The sequence below is a fragment of the Chanos chanos genome, chromosome 3 (genome assembly GCF_902362185.1).
Source record: "Chanos chanos chromosome 3, fChaCha1.1, whole genome shotgun sequence".
Classification (NCBI taxonomy): Eukaryota; Metazoa; Chordata; class Actinopteri; order Gonorynchiformes; family Chanidae; genus Chanos; species Chanos chanos.
Window position 1 is genome coordinate 52,767,776 of NC_044497.1, and position 27,504 is coordinate 52,795,279.

General features: G+C 44.9%; 1 protein-coding gene across 2 annotated transcripts in view; it reads right to left on the reverse strand.

Annotated features, from left to right (window-relative positions):
* Positions 1-27,504, reverse strand: part of wdr70 (WD repeat domain 70) — a 44,651-nt gene that overhangs the window by 11,557 nt on the left and 5,590 nt on the right. For both annotated transcript variants that reach the window (XM_030769397.1, XM_030769398.1), the window contains 6 exons: positions 26,716-26,869; positions 24,007-24,083; positions 15,041-15,215; positions 4,031-4,130; positions 3,237-3,321; positions 2,936-3,074 (listed from right to left, as the gene is read on the reverse strand). In XM_030769397.1, the coding sequence (XP_030625257.1) occupies positions 2,936-3,074; positions 3,237-3,321; positions 4,031-4,130; positions 15,041-15,215; positions 24,007-24,083; positions 26,716-26,869 (730 nt within the window). The remainder of the gene's footprint in view (positions 1-2,935; positions 3,075-3,236; positions 3,322-4,030; positions 4,131-15,040; positions 15,216-24,006; positions 24,084-26,715; positions 26,870-27,504) is intronic.

A 27,504-nucleotide genomic window follows, 5' to 3' on the forward strand; every position in this document is an offset into this window, starting at 1 on the left:
AAAATCTTTGTAATCTTTTCTTTTCTTTTTTTTTAATTTGTTTTCTTCTTTAAAGAGGGCGAGTTGTTATTCACGATTCTTTTTAAAGCTCAGAGCACCAAAGGAGCGTTTCAAGTGCTGGAGCAGTGCGTGAATCCGACGGGTCCCGTCGCACTCCTAAAAATAACCTCCATCCGAGGCAGTTTTCCAGATTTCTCTTTGTTAAAATGGATGTCTCGGTCTCACCTTGGTTTAGCACCTCTTGAAAAAGTCACAAGAGCTTAACCTAACTGGCATATTTACTTTGTGCAGTCTGGAGACACGACTCTCCGTAACGGAGCCTGACCCAAGCCCGGAGCAGGGGGCCAGTGTTTACCCCAGAATGATTGGTGGCCTTTCATTTCGCGGGACAGACAGCCCCCCCCCCCGCCTCCCCGGCCAACCACTTCATAAAGACAGCACTTAAATTCTTCAGCCACCCTGAGGATGGACGTGACGCGTAAACACAGTAAATCGCTCGTTTGTCAGGTCGATTCGGCGCGCGTCACCTGGAAATAACTTTGGCTCCTCCAAGACGCCTTCGGAAAAGAAAAAAAAAAAAAAAAGAAGGAACAAAAAAAAAAAAAAAAACCGTTGTCCTAAATGCTAGCTCAGCCCGTCTGAATTTGATACGGAGGAATTACTCAAATGAAAGCCGAAGAAGAGGCAGAAGCTAGAGGAGGATACGTGTGAATGCGGGCTTCTTTTCCCTGTCCCAAAATAGCGCGTTGATGCGTAGCAGGATAGAGGCTTGGCTGGAACTCCTCGCTTTTTACTCCATCAGTGGGAGCCGTCAGGCCAAGGATGAGACAAGACTTAGACTGAGGCTATTAGCTCCTGTCAGGGTTCAGTGTTATGACTACACGGTGACCGGCTCTAAAACAGACGAGCCACGCACTACTTGCATGACAAACAGGATCGAAATCGCGTTCCAGAACATACCGGCGAAAAAGGAGCGCTTCAGCCGTCAATCAGCGGGGACGCCTTTACACTCCCTGCTCGTCGTCGAATCTCTGATAAGGACTTTGACTGGTTCAAAAAAAAAGCACAACCTCTGTGACAGGACATGTGAACATTGACGAGCCTTCTTTTATCAGTCCACTTGAGTACAGCGATGCTAAAACTTGCGTGAAAATTCACGAAGTGGCATCCATTGAGCAATGAGCAATGAATGTTCAACTTGCACCAATACTGTCGTTCTCTTATTGGGTTTGCATCACTAAATTGCTGTCAAAATATCTTATTTTCTTTACAAGTAACGAGACCTCGATTTAACGCTCCAGGTGTATTACATTTAATATAAGTAAAACACCACAGCAGTAGATATGTGAGCGCCTGGCAGCATACCAAAACTACTGCTCTACTCTGCTTGGGTTAATCCTTTAAACAATGCTTCTAACAGCTGGGAGGCCAGACCTCAAAGACAGTCCCGTTACCGGCAAATGTTTGCGCTTTGGCAAGTTACATCTGTTCTCGTTCAAACTGACTCATTCGCTGATGTAAGCCTCATCACAACAAATAAACAACTCGACAAAAACGCTTTGTGCTCTTTCGAGAAACCTAACGGATAGGATGTCTGAGAGATGACTAGAGGAGGTTCCCGTTTGAAGCCGCTGCCATGCGCGAGAGGAATGAACGTTTAAATCCTAAGGGGCTGAATCAAAGCTGAACAAAAAAAAAGAAAGAAAAAAAAAAAAAAGAATTAACCGACACCTTTAATTGCAGTGCTTCCCACAAGTCTGCTTGTGGCAGTGGCCAATGGAAAGGGCCAGCATTAGGCCTGCCTGCTGGCACAAAAACGGTCTACTACATGTGACAAACAGCAAGTACGTGTGACTTTTAACACACTATTTTGATTTACTGAATATTTCTATTAATTTCGCATAATATATTTCACAGACCTTGAGTTTGTAAAATATCCACCGTTTTTTTACCCAGTAAAATTTAGAAAAAAAAAACCCCCAATAAATTAAAAACTTGCAGTCAAAATGTCCGGTAATAACGCTCATATAAAAAACATAGCTATAACGAAGGCTATCCCTAAACAGGACCTTTGTGTTTTGACAGTGAAAAAGCCTGGAGGAGGAGAGAGAGTGACGCGGCTTATGCGCGTTGCAAGCTGCAAAGACACACTGGACACGTCGAGTCAGCAGCAGAGGACTTTGCAGCAATGAAAAATAGGAGAAAATAAAATGTTACCTGGTAGCCATGTAGGCCTAGCCTTTAAAGAGGCCACAGATGTTACAGGTTACAGATGTTTCGTAAAAAAAGCCTCATTTTAGCAGCTAATGTAGACGTTTCGCTCAGTCGTTACTGTTTGTTAAATGGTCACACTGACTCGAGGTTGTTGTCATTCTTTCGTCAACCTAAGTGTACATTATATTTGCACTCGTAACACAGACTGTTAATGAAACGTGATTGGCAACTTTCAAATTTGTCGGATAAAATTAATTCTTTCCGGACACCGGACCGGCAAGAAAAAATCCTAAAGGCAAGCCTGGTGCGATTGCCAGTATGCCCTTCTCGTGATAGCAAAACGAACAGGTATGGGAGGGGTAGAGCGAGGGGAGATTGTCCACTCGTTAATCCATCGCGGATGGCGTCCTTCTCTCGGACGGATAAAAAAATAAAAGTAAAAAAAAAAAAATGCTAAAATGGGTTGCCAAATATACTTTGACGGGCGTTAATACACCTGGGCCAGTCTGCCCAAGTAAAGTCTATGTGTGGGAAACACTGAGTTGAATCTGTTGACTATGGTTTGCTCCACCCCCCCGTAAAAAAAAAAAAAAAAGACAGTAGTGACAACGGCTTACGGAGAATTTCTCAATACCAAAAAGCTGCCACACAAGCACAGGAAATAGCATTCATTACTCTGGGAAAACTCTGGAAAAGGTGGCTTGTCTCAAACAACACTTACCGTGTTGGCCACTTCGATTTCATAGACTCTCTGGAAGGACTGTCTGTCAAAGAACACCAGCTTGCCATTACCCTCACCCTTCTTCACCGAGGTGCCAGTGACCAAGAGCTTATCATCTGGGCTGAAGCAGCAGTCCGTCCTGAATTCAGCATTAACACAACCAGTGAGAGATAACATTAGACCTTCAAAATTCACAATCAAATCATTTTCTCTGATTACGCTTTGGTATAGTAATCAAAACACAACATGAAAAGAGAAGATTTAGGGACATTAAATATGGTTTGTCTGTTTTCTTGCTTACATTGAGAAGAAGCTGGTTAACCCTGTGGCCACATTAAGGGGTTTCTTGAAGTTACGAATATCCCATGTCTTAAGAGTATCATCCCCTGGAAAGCATACCAAAGAAATTCTGTTCTTAAAACAAGAAGAAAACCACATGACCACACCAAATAACAATTTTTAACACGTTCATCAAAAAAGAGACCTGTCATAAGTCACCAGAGAGAGAGAAAGAGAGGGGAAGAGAGGGAAGGGGGGGGGGGGGGGGGGGAAGAGGTCTCTCCATTCATTTAAAATGACAGGAAGAAGCTTGAATTCATGTCATTGTACAAGGCGAGTGAATCAGAAAAAAACCCTGTGATCGGGCAGACAGGCTGCCGTGTCATTCGGGGTGAAACGCGTCGTTATGACGGATGAGTAACGCCCTCGTGGGGGATCTCCGGACTCATCCAGACTCATCCTGACTCACGCCATTCTCCTCACATCAGAGCCAGGTCCACGCCAGCCACGGCTAGTCCACTCAATGAGATGCTTGTAATGCAGGCCAGAGTCGTCCCCCCTCCCCGCCCCCCTCCCCTGTGAGTGTGTGTATAAGAAAATTCTACTGTGGCCCACAGTCACTCATCTGGTGTTCCTTCTTTATCTGCGTTCGGCCGAAAGACAAGCTCTTTTTATTCTCCTGAGACAACTGAGCTTTGTGCGCGCGTGTGGGTCAGACTTTACAACCCCCCTCATTACGCACACCACCCATAAAACAGCAGGAATTTGCGTTAGTGTCCTGTTAAGGGCAAATTTGCTGATGGGAGGCAATCTCACCTCCTCTGGAGGCCAACGTCGTCCCGTCGTAGGAGAAAGTCAGGCAGGAGGTGTCTGATCCAGGAACATGGGCTTGACGACAGTGAAACTTGGTGTGAACCTGGATGGGACAGTAAGTTACATGTGACCCAACATGACAACAGATTACCATTCCCCCCCCTCCCCTTTATTATGACCACGTCCTGTGGAGTAACCAAAACATGGTTTTCATTACTTCTCCCATCACTTTCCCTAACCAGTGTGGGGTAGCGCTATGTGCAGAGCCCATATATGTGGATTAAAAAAAACACAAAAAAACATCTCTTCATGGTTCTTCGATTCCAGAGAGCCATACGTTTTCCATTTGCTTTGAAAAATACACAGCAATTCACTCCTGTCCCACAAACCACCAGTGTTTTGGAAAGACTTCTACATTTGCCTGTACTCTACTGTGTTGCTATGTCAGATAATAATATTTCTCCATTCATTTACCTTGACCAAAACAGACGCCCATCTCACTGACTGCCATGTTTTTTACTTTGTGTATGGAACACATATTTATGAGTATCATGAAAACAAATCGACAGTTTATTACCAATGATAATTTATTGACCAATACTTACATGGAGTATTCACTAACGTGTGTGTAGACAGAGGGGGGGTGGGGTTGGGGGGGTGGACCTCTTATTTTATCATACATACTGGACATTAGAAGTCACTGTTCCCCAAATTGTTGCACGTTGGACTACTTCACCAATTAGTACGGAATATATACCACGTACCTCAAATTAGCTTAAAAATCCCCCTGGACATGTGGTAAATAACTTTTGAATTTTTGCATTTTAATTTTGTTTCAAGGCTACAGCATTTATTTTGAAGCTTATCTGTGGACGATACTTCAAGAAGTCAGCTCCTCTTTCATTTAAGCGTGACAGGAAAGAACTCAGACCTTGTATAAAGAGGATTAAGATATAAAAACTAAAAAAAAAAAAAAGTCAATTTCTCTGTGTTCTAAAGATCAGATGGGAGAATGAGGAGACACCCCCCCTCCTACTCCCCCTTCACACACACACACACAACAGCCTCTTATACAACCCTGCCCGCCCCCCCCCCCCCCCCCCCCCCCCCCCCCCCCCCCCAGTGCTCCTCCCTACCCAGAGTCCCCTTGCACCCCCTTCTGATACAGCCGGAGGTAAACGAGTCGATCTTCATTAAGGGCATCGGAACATCCTACATTTCAGCCATCAACGCCGCATACTCTGGAGCCAACCGAACTTCAGCGGGGATCACCATGTCAACACCTACAGCGACGCAATGCATGAGGGGAGGCGTAATGGTTCGCTTGAGAGTCTCGCCTCATAAAAAATGAGTGGTCAAGCTTGTTAGGCTTGCATTCACAGAGGATGTGGCATGCACTGGAACCACAGAGGTGGACGAGAGCTTTGAGTCACGTCAACAGCCCGCCCAACACATTCCCGTTTTCTGAGTAAGTCTTAATGAAAAGTGGCCGAGAGGAGCATACTTGGTCCCACTTCATTAATATAAATGATAATATCAGCTTGACAGAGGAGAGGGATGATGGAGAGAATCCAATGCTGAAATCTCTGGTATTCAAACACAGACAACAGATGAACATTAGCAGCTGCCTAACTTGGAGGGGGAGGACCTCCTTGGCGACTGAGGCAGAAACAGACCCAGGTTTCAAACATCTCAAGAGTCAATGTGCTGACCTAGGATCAGCCCTCAGCAGGCCAATTAACTACATCTATTAGGGTTATGAAAGGCATAAACTGATCCCTGGTCAGCGCTCGGATTATGAGAAACCTGACACATCCAGCCCCTAGACTTTTTGTCTTAATTAGTCGAGAAGACAGCTTGTGAGACAAAAGGTTAGACACATAAGAGCAGATGGTGAAGATCTGCGAGTTCAACTGCAAAATGCATTTAATGTTCTCAGCCGGATAGCCGAACAAACGTTTTATTTTAAAAAGCAAAGAAACTCTATCGATACGAATCAAGAGCGTTTCAACCGATCGGCATCCTAGCGCGACACGTGACCGCATGGGCACGTGTCCCGTGGAGTGGAGGCGGGCTGGTATTTCACCCACGGGACAAAATCAATCATACGCAGTGGACAGGCTGGTAGTTTGAAATGCAGCGAAGTTTTCACTCACAGGTTCAAAAAAACAACCAATAAAAAAAAAAAAAAGAAAAGAAAGAAACTCGACTTGCGGAGAGTGGTGCATTTATAGATCACAGGGTGAGAGAGAGAGAGAGAGAGAGAGAGAGAGAGAGAGAGAGGGATAGTGCTCCGGTCTCCAGGGAGATTTGAGTAGAGTGGAGGGGTTTTAAAAGAGGACAGGGCCACAGTGTCCTCAACACAGAGATATCAGGACGAGCACACAAACGAAACGCAGGGGCTAGGCCTCCAAGCCGGCTCCAGCGCGCGCGCTAAAATAGCAAGGTTATCAAAATGTGAAATGAAGGACCAGCTCCATCGGTCAGGTCATCTGAAAATCATTTGATTTTTTTTTTTTTTTTGGTTCTTTCCAAGCACATTCTGTCTGCTTTTCCTCCTGATGTTTTCAGTGCCGCAGCTCCGTCCGCCCGGCAAATCGAGAACCAGATGGGCGGCAATCTCCACGGATCCCCACGACGGACCAACGTCTGCGCTACAGTCGCCATTTCAACGACAGAGATGATGAGAGCGTCAAAGTACCCAGGTGTAAACTCACACCCCCCCCCCCCCCCTCCACCCCACCCACTCCCCCTGTCCCAATGTACCCTCTTTCCAAATACGATCCACACGCCGACGCAGCACGACAAAGCGCCAAGCTCTGCTGAGGGACATCCTGCCACTGTCAGCAGAAGATCAAACCCAGCATGTAGTAAATTACAAAAAAAAAAACGCCAAACACTTTCCCACATTCTGCTCCTTATAGCTTTGGTGAAGACCGAGTGTATATAAACAGAGCGAACACTGTATAAACACAAGGTTGATAATTTATTTGAATTCAATTTATGAAAGAGAAAAAAATATATATCTATCATAGAAGGTTGTTGTTTTTTTTTTCTCCCTCTCCTTCAGTGGTCGGTAAGTTTAGAGGGAGAGCATTCCAAGTCTTTACCTGCACTGAGTTCAACCAGACTGTCCACATAAATCTAAAACAGGCAGTCCATTATAAAATAGCTTGGCAGAGACCAAACGAATACCCATCGCATGTATATACCAAGAGGATCATCATGATCATACTGATACAGGAGTAAATCACGAGTCATCCAAACAAGGTCAATCAATGGAAACTTTCGCTCGCCAAAAAAAAAAAAAAAAGAGCAGGACCGCGGCGCGGTGCAAACACAGAGGCACGGATGAAAAAAAAAAAGAAGGATGACAAGAACGCTGAAGGTGAAAAGAAAGAGAGGGATGAGGTTAAAAAAAAAAAAAAGAAAGAAAGAAAAGATGGACCTGAGTCACTGCTGGAAGAGGGATAAGTAAGGGAATATGACAGAGGCAATGTTCTGAAAAGAGAGAGAAAGAGAGAGGGGGAGGGGGGGACAGGAGGGAGGGGGGGAAAGAGCAGTCAGCACTTTCACAGAACGATGAGAAAAGCCATTAACCTGGGGCACAGAGATAACGCCACCTTCACACACCTTAAGCACCAGATTACTCAGCCTCTCCCCTAGTCGTTCCTTTCTGTTCCCCCGCACTGCTCCACCCTGAGCGCAAATTTGCCAAACCAATTTTCTTGGACATAATTGTGTCCTTCCTCTCCACATCGCTCCTGTTCCAGTCACACTGCTTCCTTTTTTTTTTTTTTTTTTTTTTATCTGACTGTCTCCACCTGTTCGCATGGTTAATGGACCTTAGCCATGTTGATTGCCAAAAAAGCCAACAAAGCCCACTTTAGCTTAATTCATTCATGACCAGGCGTACAAAATTCCAGAGAGTGAAATTACGAACGTTGAGCATTTAACTGCTGTTCTCGTCCCTAAAGAGACTGTCGAGTTTCTTCGCCGCTTATTCCTCAAAAACACACACACACACACAAGAAAAATTCAATATCCTCAAAATCTTTTGACTGATAACAACAAAACGTTTGCGACCATATGGTTAATATAAGTACCAATTTTAGCGGATATGCATTGCAGAAGTGCACAAGGTGAAGTGTAACAACTTAATGTACAGAACGTCCGGTCGAACACCTTCTTGAGTTTCAGCGTTTGGCTGTCAAATGCAGGGCACCCCACAGAGTTCAGCTCTGGGGTTTTTTTGGGTTTGGGTTTTTTTTTTTTTTTGTCTTGGTTGAAACACTGACAAGTTTTGTTGAGGGGATTTTAAAAGCAAAGCAAGGGGGAAGATTTGATTACTATTGACATGACATATTCAACCCCCCACCCCACCCCCCCACCCCATATACCCCTGTTCCTGGGCCCTCTAAGCTCAGAGGAGAGCCAGGGCGACTATCCCGATGTAATGTGGGTAGGTCAGGTTTCGAGGAGGCCGGGAGCCCTGATTACCGTGTGTGTGTGTGTGTGTGTGTGTGTGTGTGTAAGGGGGAGGGGGGGGGTGTTGCTGATTCTCTGCCCGTCCTCCGGTTCGCTCTACTCTACTTGGCCTGTCAGCACCACCATCACGATAGCCATCAGAAACAGCAGATTTCACGCTCTGCCTGTTCTCTTAGAGAGAAAGACAGAAAGGAAAGGAGACAGCTTGCTTTGACTTTGTGGAATCTCGGTAGGAAAAAAAAAAAAAAGAGAGAGAGAGAGAGAGAGAAGTGAAGAGAGCACTGACATGTTGACCGGTGTTGGCTAGAGGTCTGGCAGAGGTCTGTCTCTTTGCACAGGAGAGGAGAGGAGAGGAGGGGAGGGGAGGGGAGGGGTTCATAGTTGGGGCTTTTGACTTTGAGACAATCCCGCAAAAAACACTTGGGCACTGTTTTAACTAAGGCCAAATGTGAGGCAAACAAATGTGAAATCAATCTACCGTCTTGGTGAAGAGAATCTGCGTTCTTACATAAGTAATCTCCGGAGGTATGTCACCTTCTGCATTCCTTCAACAATCATGGCATCCATTTCTCAAACTCAAGTTCTGAGAGACGCTTAAGTTAACAGCTGTCTTAGGAACAAAAAAAAAAAAAAATACTCTTCACTTCAGAGGAGTAAAGATTAAGAAAACAACATGTTTACACTGCGTAATCAAATACCATGATACAAACTCAAGCTATTTTCATCCTCAAAAAGGATTGAGCAGCACCACAAAACCACAACAACATAGTGTCAATATATGCCACTTTATCAAGGTGTTGTTTTCGGTTTACAATTTCTCAGTACTATACTGGTGCCACCTGTGGAAGGTAGGGAGAGAAAATGTTACCACTCCACAGGTAAACAGGGCTTGCAGAGTTTTCCGTTCCAGTCTGGTTTTAACGTTCGTCGGGTTAGTCCCAGGTCCTGACAGAAACGGAGCAGTTTCCTTAGTTTGTTTTATGACTGTGTCTTGATGAAACATTCTGAGTGTGAACAAACTCACCCAGATGTGCTGTTCTAACCGAGAGAGCCCCAACAACTCCCTAACCCACCCCCCCCCCCCCCCCCCAAACCCCCACCCCTCACCCCCCACCCAAAAGAAGACCAAAGAAAAAAAGCTTAACGTTGTACCCTCAGTACTCCACAGCTGGAGGAAAACAACCAAACGGTGAAACAAGGGATATTTGCTTCCTGCCACAAGAAGAGTACATCACCCTCTTAGCGCTTCCTGCGGCATGAAAAACTTTGCGATGATTTATTTGTCTGATTAAACAGGGGAAGGATCTAGTGCTGGGTAGGGGGTGCTGAACTTGAATGGAGTGTGAAGATTTAGAGGAATGTGTGCGAGAGAGAGTCTGGACAAGTGGGGGAAATTCTGGGTGCCAGCTCCACATGATACACACACATACACACACATACACACACACACACACACACACACACACTCACACTGATATTCAGTGAGGGATCAGAGCAGCTGTTGAGGCCTGTATTCTCACCACATGATCCTCAGAGCCACTAAGACTTCTGAGCTACACGGTAGAGCCTGTCTGTGAAAGAGGTCATCCCAAAGTCCTTCTTTAAAAAAAAAAAAAAAAAAGAGAGAGAGAGAGGGAGAGTAAAAAAGTAAGAATGTCCGTATGTATGCTCGGGAATCTAAGAGGGCCATGGGTCGAGGTCGCCGTATTCGCGTGTAACGATTCAGGGTTAATGTGGTCGCAACCAGTTGTGCTTTATAAGGAGATCTTTATCAGACCCTTCCAGGGCTGTAACTGAACCCGAAGCCTACCGAACATTTCAAGCCCCCCCCACACCCACCCCCGACCCAGCTGAAAATGTGTAAAATCTGAGGTAATAAGCTAGGGATCATGGGAAGGGGTTGTACTCAGCCCCCATAGACTGGGACGAGGTGTTAGATGGGCTTCCGAAGATGGGCATGGATTGGATTTCAACACTTACTGCTGAGCAGGAAACTGAGATTAACAGAGGAAGCAAACGGACGTATCGTCTCTGTTGAGCAATTAGAACCGAAGAATTTTTCATCCCTGTGATCTCTGAGGTTCTAGATCAGACCAAGAACCTATTAACGCACGTTCAGTCCTTACATTTGGCCGGGAAAGTTCTAAAGGTCTCTGGAAATACGATACAAAAGACTTTTGAGGGAATTTGTGAAGAATCTCCTTGATGTGACGGGTTCTGAATTTAGATGATGAAAGAACTGATGTCAAAATCAAAATCAATCACGGAAATCGATCGAAACGTTGATCCAAAGAGACAGGAGAGAATTGGCGCTTTGATGTGTTAGCAAACATTTACGCTGATTAAAAAAAAAAAAGAAAGAAAAGAAAGAACGAACGAAAAAGAAGAAGAAAAAGAAAGAAAGAAAAATGACATAGAGCTATTCGGTAATGCAGTAGAACCGAAGCCAAGTGAAACAAATACATCAGGTGGACCTGCTGCAGAAGACAGGTCATGACTAGACAACGGAGGGTCCATTACCTAGTAACCGTGGAAAAAAAAAAAAAAAAAAAAAGAAGGAAACCCCGCAGCTGTGGAACACTGGCAAAGGCAAAACTGTGTCCAAGAACGAGGGGTGCAGCGCAAATCAATGTCTGACCCAGTAAAACAAAGGAATCATCCACGTTTCCATCAAAGGATCAATCAAGCCCATCGCTAGCACTCAGGAGCATGGCCCCTGTCCTCTCCAATAACTCCACTTTAGTCCAAAGCCAAGATCAAGGTCATCCAGCAAATTGATACTGTCTGTCTGCCTGCATTTTTCTAGTTATGAGTAATCGCTATAGAAACAGAAATGAAGCTCCAGAGATGTTCCAGAGTGCAACTCGGTGCGTCTCATGTACTTGTCTGGATATCTCATTCTTTTCTTTTCTTTTTTTCCTCTACAGGCAAAGAGCTTGCTGACCGTTGGTTGACTGAAGATCCCTGAATGTAGTTCCTTTTCTCAGGGGCCACTCTATTCTGGACCCCGGAGAGATTTGAGCCCAATACTAGGTATTGGCTCGGTGTGAAAAGGCCTATTGTTTTTTTGGGGGGGTTTTTGGTTTTGTTTTTTTTCTTCAGCGTTTGCAGATTTATTGAGGACACATGGAGACGGAACAACGAGGGGAAAACTCATACTGAGGGATCTCCAAGGACTCCACACCTGTCAAAGGCAAAAAAAAGACTGGAACCTTCTACGCCAAACCCAATAGACATCAACCGGGGCATCTTCTTGAAGCCAATCCGATGAACGTAAGCATCAGTCCTAGAGGAGCATTGCTGTTATTGTAAGCTGCTCAGGAATGCAGGGTAAATATTTAGTCTGAGAGAACAAGCAGTGATAAATTATAGGTTTTTCACCCAATCTCTCTTAGCTGGCTGCTACAAGCAAACCAGCTGGGGGTCTTCCATGGGGGGGGGGGGGGGGCGCGCGGTGGCCGACAGGACTTGACCAGCGAATTTATTCAATGAGTAATCTATTTGCATTCATTCACTTTCTTACGGTCTTTCTGTTTATCTTCTCATTCAGTGTTTTACAAAACCCCCGAAACATCTTAGTTTCACGAACACGGTTACAGACATTCGGTAGGTGCCGTGGCAACACAATATGCTCTAAGCTAAAACACACACTGTGAGACCTTTGCACGTGTGCAGGAGTGCCAGTACAGTCTGACAGAAACTCAGCATGCCAAAGACTTGAGCTGCTTCTCAAAGGTCCAGCGCAATGTCATGTTAGCGGTAATTTCTAGGATTGCTGACTTCCTTCCTTTCTTTTTTTTTTTTTTTTTTTAACAGGGTGATAAAATGTAGAACTAGAGGTAGCAAATTTAGAAGACAGGACACCTGGGGACAACATCTGCTATCTAAATAGAAGTAACTTGGAGCCTGTTCTCGCACTCTCCTGCACAGCGTAAAAGACATGTTTCCTCAAGTCTTCCTACAATACATAATCCAGAGGGTGAACTGGGGGCCAGAGGTGAGCCAACAGAGAATTTCTCAGACTAACCAGAAATGCCATTGACAAATCATGACAGTATCGCTTTTCGATGTTTAAAAAAAAAAAAAAAAGACAGACACCTAAAAATCAAGGTTACCCCATCTTTCTGACTTAATTTTAAACAAAAGATAACTAGAAAGGAAGCATGCATGAAATGATTGTGCAGATCTGAGTATCATGTTAAAATGAAGGTAAGCACAGGCTCAGGTCTGTTCAGAGATACTGGGATACCATCCCAGCAGTGTCTCCCCTCACTCTAGTCTCCTCTACAGCGTATCACGCTAACAGGATTGAGAAAGTTATAGCGTCGTTTAGTAACCTGTCTGATCTTGAGCACGAATCAACCAACACATTTTGGGGGTGGGGTGGGGTGCACAGAGACTTCAGGGTTCTGCCTTGTAGTCTGCAATGCCTTTCTTTTTCTCTCTCTCTCGCTTTTTCTCTCCAGTGTGTGAGTCACAATGGCAGCCCCGGGCACAGTCAGACTACATACATTCACACTCACTCAAGTCTGTCCAGAGAGGAGCGCTGAGAGTCTTCGTAGAGGTGAAGAAAGGGCTCATATGCTCTGCATTAACTCCTTACATTCCAGACGTTAATTAAGTTCACATCTACTGTGGCAGAACAGACTGCCTCTTATACATGATAATCACTTTTGAAACTTAATTAAAAAGTCATCCTGATTGTGTCTTGCATGGAGAGTATATATACACATCATTAAGGAATCTGCACAGAACTAACAGTTTTTCATTCAACCTTTTTATTTATTACTAGAATTACTAGAACCTGGGGAATAAATCTAATGGAAGCCGTCATAACTGTGTGGGAATATTTTAAGAATGATAGTTTCAATTAGACTGCACCTTCTCAATCTTTCAAAATTGCTTTCTGAACAATCTCCCAAGTTTCTTAATCTGCCCATGCCATAAAACAAAGGGGTTTTTTTTCCCGTCAGACTTGCAGCCTGACGGCTGTGAACGAGTCCGTGAAGGATTGAGTGCACTGATCCCTCCACAGGATGCGTTGTGTGGTAATTTCCTCCCAAGTCTGAGACATAGAACAGAGTCGTGTCACTAATAGAACCTCCAGAACTGAGACCACAGGCCCTAGAATATTCACCCTCACCAAAGAGAAGAGAGAGGAGAGAGAGAGAGAGAGAGAGAGCGCGAGAGAGAGGAAGATGGCACTGTCTGTCTCGGAGTCTGTTTCCACTCACGGCGGCAGAGACAAAACTCAATGCCACAATTCACAGACACACACACACACACACACAGCACTGCTAGACTCACCTCATTTTTTTACCTTGGACACAAATCTCCAGTAAACACTCAGCTCACAAAGCCAATTAGAAGGAATGGAACTCACGAGCCAAAGTACACAACTAAACAAGGAGCCTGACTCACAGAAAAGGAATGTTTTGCTGTGATTATTTAATTGTACAATTAACTAATAATGGAAAAGTACAAAGCGACTATAATTAGACCTCCTGGTTACTTTGATACATATTCGCTCAGTCCGACACCAAGGGCAGTTATATCACAAGTTATTTTTCCACTAGCCAGTTTGTACTAAATATCTTTGAGAGACTGAGCACATGACTAAGATATGACGGAATGCAAGCTTCATAAACATCACAGTAAAGCAGACCCTGTTTCAATCCTATATATACTGAAGGACAAAAACATTCTCTGCTCAGGTCAGCCTGACTGGATGGGTACGGTGACTCAGAACTCAAAACTCCTACTTTCCAACATCCCCCCCCCCCCCCCCCCCCCAAAAAAAAAACATTCTGAATGAAACCCATATTGAGAATCTATCTCGAGAGAGAGGAAAAGACAGACGCCCAATGTCTCTGATCTCAGATCAGTCTCTGTCACGCATTAGCTCTAACTGTTGCCCTGATCCAGCCGCGTGAAGCCTGAGACGAGCAGGAGGGACACCCAGGAAGAGCTTGTTTACACGTGAGAACTGTTGTAAACTCCATGTTCCTGGCTACGTGCCATCAACACAGCTGAGACCTGGACAGCATCAGTGCCCTTGCTGAACTCTGACCTTTCCTCGCCTCGGACGGTCAGCCTTCCGCTGACCTGTTGTTTGCACGTGCCGACATTGGTCTGACACCGGCCAGCACCAGTTTAACACCCCTCGCAAATCCAGACACTTCCCCTCAGACAGGAGCAGCCCACCCATAACTCTCCTCTAAAGAAAACGCTCGAACAAGTGACAAAGTAACAGATGTGGAACTTCACCCTTAGCATTAAATGAACATTTCTGTACTTTGTTGTCCTGTACTTCGAGTTTGTACACGTCAAAACAGGGGTGCTGATCTTGAATCGGTTTTTGCATAATGAACAGGACAAGACGGAGTGAGAGTGGCTGATCCCAGTTCAGCGCTTGCATTCCGAGACGCTTGACACACACGGGCCGTGCGAGGCGTTTTTTCAAAGGTAAACCAAAGACAGTGGACGTGACTTGCGTCTGGAGGTAGTAAAATACGAAGGACTCACGCTTAGGTTTCTGTCCCAGATCTGTATCGTCCCATCCTGGCAGCCCGCGGCGATGAGCTTTCCGTCGCGGCTGTAGGTACAGCAGGTGGGGGTGACTCTCTTGCCCTGTTGCGAACGGGGCTTAAACACGGACTTGTGCTTTTTCTCGGAATTCAGGTCCCACGTTCGTACAGTCCTGACAAAGAAAGAACAAGAGCGTTGAAATCACAATAGATGAACATGTAGTTCAAATCAACATAAATGAAAACAGCTGACCCAGGCAAACGGGTAAACAATGACACGATGACACATACACATGGGAAAAAGATGGACGTTTAGTGCTTCAAGTCTTTACTCCGTCTGTTCGCGTAAAACATGTTTCCAATACCACGACCGCACCACAATACAGTTCTTGTTTGTTTGTTTATTTTGGCCCAAAACAAAAAATCTGAGACAATGGTAGCATTTGAGGTTTCGGAATGACAAAATTCTTTTGGCAAAAGTTTCTGGCGATATTTCTTAGCACTGGATATACCCATAAGCATATTTTGAGGCTAGTTCTCCCATATACCATGTTGGCTAAACATTTCTTCAACAAAGGAGGAGTCATAAAACAGAAAGCAGGAGAGTGTGAGAGAGAGAGAAAGAGATAGAGAGAGAAAGAGAGAGAGAGAGAGAGAGAGAGAGAGAGAGAGAGAGAGAGAAAACAGTAGATCAGCATGACAGGCATATTTGAAGGATCCATGAAATTCCAATTTTCTTCTCTACATCTGCTGAACACATTACAGCCGCTGGGAGAAAAGAGGAGAGGAGAGGAGAGGAGATAGAGAGAAATAAGAACACTCACAAGCACTCTGCGTTTTTTTTTTTTTTTTTTTAAACGTTGGACAACAATGAGAGAGTAATGTAATGCGATTCCCAGTCGTCAAACGGTTGCTTTTAGCGTTTAGCATTACCGCAAGGACCATGCAAAGCACTGAGGATAAGACAGAGGTAGGTCACTGCCAAACAGGCTCAACCACACAAAAAGAAGAGCAAATGTTAACAAACTAAAAGCTGGGAAGTCTCGCCCCTTTGCTATGTAGGTCAGGACGTGCTAGACTGAAACATATAGACGTGAAGGAGAAAAAAAAAAAAAAGAGAGAGAGAGAGATGTAACTAAGACAGAGGGATAGTGATCAGAAATGGAAGTGAGAGGGGTGACCAGCATCCTTTGGGAAGTTTAAACAGGCTTTTAACACCGTCATTCAGCAGCATCTATGCTATGCTTACACAGACTTGAACCAGAAGCCCTCAGGGTCAGAGAGAGATAATGGGCCCTACGCGTTTCCATACAGTTTTCCCCGTCCATCTTAAGAGGCATTCAAGAGACGCCGCTCGCACCTACTTAACACTTCTCCCCGACATCACGCTCCGTTTCACTCAAGAGTCTCTTCCTCGCGCCTTCGACCTCGTCCGAGACGAGAGGCAGACGGAGGTTAGAGGAGGGAGAAACGGAGGAGAGGTCGGCGCTGGCCGACCTGTTCAAACACGCGCCACGGCCGACGCAGGCAGGAGGCCCGGTGTCCGTGCGTCGGATCAACAGGCAGACCGTGTCTAAGCGCTCTCTCCCTCGGCCCGGCTTTAACTAGCATGACCCTGGGGTCACAGGGGACCCAAGAGGAGCATAAACATACAGATAGCCCGGCCGCAGCCAGGACTGGATTCCAACGCAAGCTACATACTCATCATGTTTAGACAAGGGGAAAAACATACAGATGCCAGGGAAAACAAACGTCAGACCAAATATTCTGTCTGAGTACGGTGGGAAATATATCACGAGGGGACAAAAAGTCCTCTCGTAAGTTTTGCGCGGGCCGCCTACGAGGCACAAAACGTGCTCGTTCGGTCTAAAGACGCAAAATCTCGAAATCACCTAACGATTAGCGTTCCTTTCGGTTCGCTCAAACGTTGTCGGTCGAGCGAGAGTACGTTAAGAGATGACTTTTTTTTTTTTTTTTTTCTCTCCGCAGGTGATCGGAGATGGAGCGTCTTCGGGAAAGGTGCGGTTATGACGCACGGTGAAACTTCAGTTTTGAGTGAATCAATCAAAAATCATTGTTGGTTAAGAGCGACGGTTGACAAAAGAGGGGTGAGTGAGGCAGTGATTTTTCTCCACAGGTGATCAGGTTTTTGAGGGTCTGTGGAAAGTGTTGTCACAGCTCCCGGCAAAACCGAGCGGCACGGTGACAGATGGCTCCACCTGCTTCCTCACACACGTTGCTGTGATGTTTACACAGGACGCTGGGCGTCTACAGCATCGCTCCTGCCCTAAAGACAACAGTGCCTCTCATGTGGCACATGACCGGAACGACATGAAAAAAAAAAAAAAGAGGGAGAGAGAATTCAACACATCCCAAGCCTTCTTTCCAAAACACTGATGCCAATATAACAGAGGGTAGGATGAAAGAGCCAGCAGCCCTCCAGAGTGAGTTCCTCTCTCTCTCTCTCTCTCTTCCCCTTTCCCCACCAGTCATGTATGTACAGGGTGAAAGCTCCTTTCTGGACAATATGAACTATGCATTAAGCCTGTAAAAAAGCAGTACTATGAAAAGCAAAAGGCTGGTGCCTGTGTGTGTGTGTGTGTGTGTGTGTGTGAGTGAGTGAGTGAGTGAGTGTGTTTATGTGCATGAGGTGGTTTGGTAATTATGAATGGACATAGTACATGCTGTTCAAGCGTGTTTAATTTAATGTGACTGCTACAAATGAAGTCACACACTCCACCACCTTGTTTTCTCCCCCTTTTCACAGTCAAGCTGCCCCCCCTCCACACACACACACACACTTTTTTTTTTTTTTTACTGCGTTAACGCTGGCCGTTTCGAAAGGGGCGTACACCATAAAAGACGACAGCCATACAGCCCCGGTCGTGTGTGCGTGCGTGCGTGCATGTGTGTGTGTGGTTTACGACCTAACGCAGTAACGACCTAACGCATTTCATTCGCACATAAAACCGGTGTTTTGGGTCTGGCTGGGACCCCCCACCACCCAGGCCTCCTTCCCTCCCCCCCCCCCCCCCCCCCCCCCCCCCCCTCTCGTCAGATGCTATCTGACTGAACGCTGGTGTTAGGTCCTGGGAGACACAAGTGGCTGGGACAGTCCCCCAGATGAGTGGATAAGAAGGGCAGTATAAAAGAGTGTCTGATCAAAGGCGCTGCATCGCTGGGGCATGGTGAAGGGGTGTTAGCACTTGGGTGATTATGAGCTGGGGTTGGCCTTGTTTTATTTTGAGGAGGTGGGTGAGGGGGGGGGCAGCTGTGTGGGAGATGGGAAAAGCAGTAGAGGGAACAAATAGGGGTGTGGTGTCTGTGTGCTGAGGTGTGAGACGGGGCCAACAGCGCCAAATACTGTTCATCTGTCAGTGTCAAGGAGGAACAGCTCAGTTACCAAAGCTCAGTTCTGTCACACCTATGCAGTCAGTCTTAATTAGATTTAACTGTGGAGTCTCTGAACGGCTTTCTCTGACTAAATTCTCACACTACTGAACCATACCTTTCAAACCTGGTAAGCCTAGCATCTGTTTTGTTTTTGTCTTTCTCTCTCTCTCTCTCTCTTTTTTTCCATCCTTCACAACAGGGATAAACAGTAATGTGACCATTGTGAGTCCAGAGAGCCAACAGAGGGCACACTGGTTCAGAATCCACAAACCACACAAACAAACTCTGAATGGTATGTGTGTTATGGAGAAAAGGAGACATGGAACAGTTCATCTGTAAAGACAAGTGGAGTTTTAGACTCATTGGACTGTACGTGAACCTTGCGAGTCTCCCGGTCTTATGCACTGACTTGTTGTCAGACCCAAAGTCCCACACCATATCTCTGCGGACTTTAAAGCGACAAGATCGAGTTCATCCGCCGAAAAAGCCCAAATTAGGTCATTCTTTGGCCTGGGCTAATCTGGAAGAGCATAGGGTTACGTATAGAAAAATGGGAGATGTGTTCCAATGACAAGCGTGGAATGCAAGAAATGAGCAATTAACAAACATGTCAGCGTGGAGAGAAGTGTTATCTTACAGCAGACGAGAAAATCCAAACTTCCAACACAGACTGGTCTCCGTTCAGCCAAAGCAAAGACGCTTTTCAGACTTACCCCATAACTCAGTCCTGTTGAAAACCCATCACCAACTAAAAAAACCTAGGCTACGGTCACTAAGACAAATGAGGGGTTCTTTTTTTTTTTTTTTTTTTGTAGATTTGTATCCCGAAGATGTTACGCAACTAAGACAGACAATACCGTCGGAATAGGCACACGAGTTATGATACAACCAGTGCTGGCAGGACTATCAGCCATGAAACTATTGAAACAGCCATCAGCACTGAAAGACTGGACCGCTGCCATGACGGATCGGAGTCTTCTGTCAATTTGCACTCCTCCTCCTCCTCCTCCTCCTCCTTTTCTTCCTCCAGGTGATGTCTTTCGATCTCATCCTCAAAACTCTTCGATCACACTCCGCCGAATTTAATCTAACGCGGCATGTGGTCTCCATCTATCTGAAACGCCACATGATTCATCACACATAAAACATTTATGATATCCAATTCAGCGTTTCCATTCAAACCCTGTGATTTATACCCTTGACGCATCTTTGCAACTGGTAGGAGCGGGTGGATTATTTATTTAATCTTTTTTTTTTTTTTTAAATAAGATTGACGAGCAGCTTCGACAGGTGGCGAACGTCCAAACTGAGGGGAGGGGGGGGGTGTCTGACTAGCTTTCGTCTGGAGCCAAAGCTTCTGCACTAAAGCCCAACATGGCACTTGGGGAATCTATGGCATTTCATCTTCACCAGGACATTTTTCATGCGGCTGGAGCTCAATGGGGTGGGGTGGGGTGGGGGGTGTCGGTGCGGAAAAGGGGGGTAAAAGAAGGAGATCCCATAGAAGCCATTACGCAGTGTCAAAGAAATGTGACTAAGGATTTGCCCTCAGCGAATTTCGTAGGGGAAGAATGTTCCCACATGAAACAAAGAAGCTGGATAAACTTCACAGTTTCTGGAGCCAAATACTTAAGGCTACACACACTATGCTTTTGAATAGCTATAGGTGATGAAGCATTTTACTCCTGACAAATGAAGGGGAAAACATTCATGTCATGTCAGCATCTGTCTGACACGCAGGGAATGTAATTAAAGCTTTCATTTCACTTTCAGACAATGTCAGGATTTTCCTGATTAAAAACAACACTACACTTTCTGTTCGGTTTAAACATTATTTTTACGCAAACGTGTCCAGCGATCGTTTACATCTGAACCAATAAGACGTATGAGGAAACATTCAATTAGTGAGATTTGTGCGGAGTTAGGTCATGAAAATATGACAGCTGGTTTTCTGAGAAATGAAAATGTTCAGAAAAGTTATTCGTTCGCTTGTTGACCGAAGCTGCAAAATTCCACTCCGTAAAAACTTACGACAGGGAGCTTTTCTGGTCTCGAGTTAGCGAACGCACGGAGGTCCTCGTCAAATTATTCAATCGGACACGTCCGGGGAAAACAGAGAGCACTGGAGAGTCTTTAAAAGCGCCGAAAATTCCATCATTCAAACAAATGGCCATGCTCTTGTTAATCTGTGTGTCCCCTTCTTTTACTTTCTTTTTCGTTTTTTTTTTTTTGTTTTTTTTTGTTGAGGTTTGATAATAAATGAATGGAAGGGCTGCAGGGGAAAAGGCTTTTGCTTTTACAGCGGCGTGAGAATGGGTCTCTGGGTGGCCAGATGGATGATTAGTTGTCTTTTTCGTATGCCTGTGAGACCAAGCCTGACTGCCCCTCTCTCTCTCACTCGCTCTCTCTCTCTGGTATTAACCACTCAAAGCCTCACCGCTGTGAAGACTTAAAGGCCTGTGTAGGTGAACGGTGATGTGACGGCAGGGGAGGAAAAAGAAAGGAAAAAAAAAAAAAAAAGGGAGGAAACAGGGGGAAAAAAAAAGAGAAGAATCCATTCAAAAGTCTCAGAGGAGGCTCCTGCGAGTTCGGGGGGGGGGGGGCCACGGCGACTTTGCGCGACTTTTGCCGCGTCGTGTTAGGGAACGCGCTCCTCCGACATCTCTCTCTCTCTCTCTCTCTCTCTCTCTCTCTCCCTGATGTTCTCACCCGGCCTCTAAAGAGAGCGGTGACGTCAACGCCGCGCGATGGCACGGTTGACCTTGGGGCCGCTGGACGGGATCAGTCGTGCGGGAAACGGTTGTTCATTTGTCCCCAGAGCCCTGCACTACTGCCCCCCATTAGTAATCAGAGGAACCGCGGCCCTCATCCATTTTCATTTGGCTGTCAGCTTAATCTACAGTGACTTGGACATTACCACGCTTCTTATCCAGACCTCTCTCTCTTCTGACCCGGGCTAATGGAACTGAAACGCTGGAGCTCTCCAACCCCACGACAGAAGCGGGCGAGGGGAGGGGAGGGGAGGAGGAGGTGGCGGGGGGGGGGGGGGGGGGGGGGACACCCTCCCCCTCGTCCACTGTCCTAACACCCACCCTGCTCGTTTCACTACGAGTCCATCAGGAGAGTTATGCGATTAAGCAAGACAGAGGCGGGGGAAAAAAAAAAAAAAGACATCGCAGCGGAGAAGTGAGCCATGGTATTTGACCACGGAGTGCCTCCGTGTCCTGTTGTGGCCCCTTTCTCTCGGTCCTCAGGGGCCCAAAGAGCAGAAATGACTTTCCACTTGGGACAGCTCGTATCTGCAGCTGCTCCGGCACTCAAGTGCTCCCCGTTCTCTCCTCACAAAACGGTCCGGCAACAGGCAACACCCAGAGTAATGTGTCACCGGATAATTTCCAGAAACTTAATGAAAAAGTTGAAGTAAAAAAAAAAAAAAAAAAAAAAAACACCCAACATCTGCGACACCGGCACGCACGGGAAAAAAAATACATGGTCAGCTGAGTGGCTCTGTGTGCTGTTCTCTGGTGGATGTTTTCTATAATGATGGTGGTGGTGTTGGGTTACTGCTCTCAGACCTGTCAGACTATGTTAGACTCATCACGGGATGCTCTTACACACACACACGTGTACACAACACGCACGCGCGCACACACACACACACACACACACACACACACTCACTCACTCACTCACTCACTCCCATGCACACCCACACACACATGCATACACACACACAGATACACACACACTCACTCTCTCACACACACACACACACACACACACACATAGGCCTACATACTGAGACCACAACAATGGCCAATAATTCATGAGAAAGAATGAGGGCAGACTACAGTAACATACCATGTTTGTCCCGAAAGCTGAACAAAACGGCTCTGTAATTTAAAGTAAAATCATATGGCATTGCTTTAGTATAGAGAACTCCATTCTGGTTTGGATTCGAAGAGAAGAGAAGAGAAGAGAAGAGAAGAGAAGAGAAGAGAAGAGAAGAGTCAACTACAACTTTGGGTTGTAGTGATACACTCCCTAAAAAGTGACTTAGCCAGTGATTTTAAATGCCTATGAATCAAAGCAAATGGATTTAGAAAGAGAATAATTTCTTTCAAACACAATACCTACTCAAAAATAGCAGGTCAACCGTGGATATATTTCACCCATCATTGAAGTTCCTTGGCAAGACTCACTGGCATAAAAACAAAGCCACAATATTGAAAATGACTCTTGAAAGAAATCGTGCAATCCTCAGGATTATCTGGGATTATCCATTGTACCATTAAAACAAATGGTGTGTCATGAGGAGAAGTCTGTAAAAGTATGCAGTGCCCAAACATGGGGATTAGCATGTAGCTCACAGTGTACGTTTATCCGTGGCATTATCAAACGCTCACAGGGAACGAATCCAAATTCAGCGCAGAGGAAAAAAAAACTCCACAATAAAAAGTCCCTTTAGTTGTAAATGAAACTGGGAAACAAGCAGGGCTCCAGACTGACTTTACCACTGGTCGCACATGCACCTGATTTGGTCGCCTCGCGAATTTCGCCCTACCACTTTCTGCTCTGGGGCGCGTGGTCGTGAAAACAGCAAGCCTGTCACCTAGCCCAAGAGTTCCGAGCGCTTAAATGAAGGTCTACAGTGGTCCGTTTGCCCCGACCAGAGCCGTCGACAGAGTTTTTTCTAACCGCTCTGGCTCCGACTTACCCTGGGCTCAGACCGGCAGCGACTTTATGTTGCCAAGTCGCTGTGTCGCTGTCTCTTGCAGTCGCCTAGCTGTCGTTCACAGCCAGCTTGTGGGCGCTGCTAACATAATTTTGAGGAAACGGGCTGCAGATGTATTGACAAGAGATGCATCAATTTTCTAAAAAAAAAAAAAAATGTATATACTAATACTACTATGTATTATATTTTATATTTATTGATATGCTATATTTACGTCGCCTTTGCTGTATTCATCGTGGGGTTGTATGTCTGTATTTTATGAAAGGCAGGCCTGTTAATATATCGCCCGATATACCTGTGAACAAATCAGGTGCATTCTCGCTGAAAAATATGTTTTGGAGGAAATTTATTTTCCTATAAACAGTGTGATCTTGCTTCAAACGCTACCATATCACCATGGACCGCAAAGTAGCGCGTACGCAACACCCCGCCTTGACGTAGACATGAACGTTAGCCCATACGACGTTTAATCATATAGATGTTTGCGTGCTACACGTAGCCTTTAGCCTCCGCCATCTTGGTCAGACTTTTTTTTTTTTTTTCTCCTGCCTCTCTAGAGAACGTCACGTACCAAACACATCACACGCTGAACTGATCGGTTCTCGCGTTGGTTCTCATTTGCCTAACGATCATCACGCACTTCGACGAATGCGACCACGTGACATTTTAACTCGCACACTCACAAAACACGCTTGCATATGCGACCATTTCGGTCACAGTCTTGAGCCCTGGAAACAAGCATTAGAACTTTTTGCAAAAAAAAACAACAACAAAAAAAAAAAAAAAAACAGGAGTGTGATGCATGAGAGATGCGTGACCTTTCAGAGGTCACTTACCCGTCGTTGGAGCAGGTGAGGAACTCTTCCTTTATCTTGGGATGCCAGCAGCCTCCACTCAGCATGGCAGTGTGTCCCTGCCGGAAAAAAAAAAAAAAAATAATAGAAAAGGGAAAAAAAAAACAAAACACACACACACACTCACAAACACGACTTAAAGGCAACTGTCTGTGCCGAGCAGAGCGAGCCAGTCATGTCTGAACGAAAAGATTACAAACTAAAACAAACCAAAACCAAATTAAACCTAAACGCAAACGCACAAGCATCGACGTTAGGTAATACTGAAGGCTAAAAACACAAACTCAGTCGTCCGTGCTATTTACTCCGAGGGATCTAATTAGAGTGATACTTAGAGTCGAATTAGAGGTAAATTTCATGCGTTCTCAGGCATAACAACAAGAGGCGGGAAAAGTACCCTTCTGGTAGCTATTGACAAAGTAAAACAGGCATCGCAGAGGAGAGGATCCCCCTCACATGTAATGATGGTTGACCAAAACCTAGCTATGCTCAAGTGTTCCAAGCTGTTTGATCAGCGTGAACGGAGTTCAAGTGCTTTCCTCTGTTAAAACAGCGTTTAGTCCAATTAGTCCTACCACATAATTAACTTCAGACAGGGATTACGCTGAATGAAATTTCACAGACAAAAGGGACAGTCAGAGGACATCCACAACAGCGCTTCTTCTGAGGAAACAAACAAAAAACAAAACAACAACAACAACAAAACCCCCAAAAGGTTGTTACAATACTTCTGTGAACTGCAAGGCAAATCGCTCTCAGCTCTGCGACCACGTAGAGGGCAAGTCTAAAACAAAACAAAAACCAAAAAGTAAATCCGCTACTGCAACGCTCATGCCAACACTGAAAGTCCACGATGTCTGTGATGGTTTCTGTGTGCAAGCTAGCAACCCCTTTATGTGGATATGGACACCAAAACAAACACTGCTGTTATACACTCTTGACTGAATAAAAGGAAGCACTCTCGTTCTGCATGTCTTATCTTCTACCTCAATGCCAGATTACAACAAATTACCACTGACTAAACAGAAACAGACCCCATTCCAAGAGAGGCAGACTGTATACACACCTGAAAACACAGCACCACATGGGTGGATAAGGCTAAATTACAAACAGAAGCTGAGAGAAAAGAAACTTTCTGACTTATTTTGGGAATGCCCTTAAAATGTGCATCTGTCTGTGTTTGTCTGAGTGTGTGTGTGTGAGAAACAGAGAGTGTCTCTGTGTGTATGAGGGGTGGTGAGAGTGTGTGTGTGTGTGTGTGTGTACAAAGAATGTAAGTGCATAAAGAGTGGTGTGTGTGTGTGTGCATGTTTGCGAGAGAGAGGACTGTAGTGTGTGCGTGTGTGCGTGTGTATGAGGACTGTGGTGCGTGCGTGTGTGTGTGCATGTGCGTGCGTGTGTTTGGAGATGGAGAAGAATGGTATGCAGACACAGCACATTAGCATGGATAACCTTTAAAAGGCCACTGCTCAGCTTCACTCCACAGTCCCTGCCCGCTAATTGGAGGGGCAATGGGGCAGTACAGCAGAGCCAGGAGGAAGCCAAAAAAAAAGAAAATAAATAAAAATAAAAAAAAAAAGAAAACTGAGACGCCCAGCCACCAGCCTCACACAGGGAGAGAGAGAGAGAGAGAGAGACCAGGTGCACGGTCTAAGTGACCCTTTCACTCACTGCTGCAAAGCTTAAACACACATCATTAATTCCTGGTCAACAAAAACACCCTCCGCAGATGCTGCAAACAAAAACAGGGTGTACCCTAAACGGACCAGGTCACTGCCAGAACTGTTCCCCTCCGCCATCCTCCAAAAACACAAAGACCAAAACCCAAAAAAAAAAAGTTCCTCCCAAATATCTTACTGTGCGGACATGAAAAACAACCACGTATCATCAGACTGGAGGGGAATTATGGGAAAAAAAACGGTTCACACTAGCGACTGCGCAAACCCTCGCTTTCTCATAAACATTCTCTTTAAATTGACTATAAACTTTGATGAACAGCAGTAAATGAGAGCGAACAGTCGTTGGCCTTAAAACCCCAAACCACAGATACGCGTCCCTCCAATTAGAGAGTTATATAGTCTTTAAAAATGCGTTTGTGGGGGGAAAATAAAAGTTAACCTGCCCTCCTCAGAGCTCAGAAACACTGAAGGTGGCGTCTTACCGCTGAAACGTTGGAATCCGTCAAATGATTCTGCACAGGGACGCTGAATAAGCAACCACTTTCTACATAAATATTTCAATTTCCACATCTCATCAATATTCTACTTATTTAAAAAAAAGGAAAAGGAAAGAAACACTTACATAACTGATTTAAACATACTTGAACGAAAAAAACGTGTACGATTAAAAGGAATATTTCTTAAAAATACAATGTATATATACAGTATATTCAGCATACATATATATATATGTATGTGTGTGTGTGTGTGTGTGTGTGTGTGTATATATATATATATATATATATATATATATATATATATATATGTATGTGTGTGTGTGTGTGTGTGTGTGTGTGTGTATATATATATATATATATATATATATATATATATATATATATATATGTGTGTGTGTGTGTGTATATGTATATGTGTATATGCTGAATATACTGTATATATACATTGTATTTTTAAGAAATATTCCTTTTAATCGTGCGTGTGTGTGTGTGTGTGTGTGTATAATATATAGTACCTTTGTGTTTGCCATGTCCACAATATACTGGTCTCCTTTGACACATTCTAGGACCTGGAAGCCGTCGCGGTCAAGCACTTTGGCCTGGGCATTCCCAGCCACCACCAGAATGACGTCACCAGTAATGCTGTACTGGAGCGACTTAATCTGGTGACTGTGAGGGATGAGAATTGAACATCATTAAAAATTGAGAGACAAAATGAAAACACAAACAAACAAAACCTACGCAAAACCATGAAAGACTGTTTTGGGGTTTTTTTTGCTGGCGTTAAAACAATGAGGGTCTATTGAGTAAAAATAAAAACATTTTTAAAAAAAGGGAAAACCGCTAAACATTTGTGACCAGTCACAAATGATGTGGTTTTCTAAGAGAGAAACCATACATTCACAAAGGCTTGGACAAGCATACTCGGTGGCTAACAAGAGTTGCACACCGTGTAAAAGTCGAAGGCTTATGTTTTTTCGCGGCGGAAAATAAGGGATTTCAGCTCTCGACTCGAGTGGTAAAAGACATCTGCTGGTTGTGCAAGACGTCTGAGTCCGTTGCAATCTTATATAACAGCTCTTCTACTTGAAAAGTCGGGGTGGAAAAAAAAAAAATTATATTGTTTACCGTTGTCATAGCAATTTCAAAAACAATAGTAGCTGAAAGCAACCCTTTTTCTCCTCAGATGTTTGGGCCATCTGATTCGTACCAGACAGTTGCTGATTCAAGATGTCTGAGGCCAGAAACTCTGGGATTCCCTCTGTCCAATCCCAAGAGACTCAATACAATAATAATAATAATAA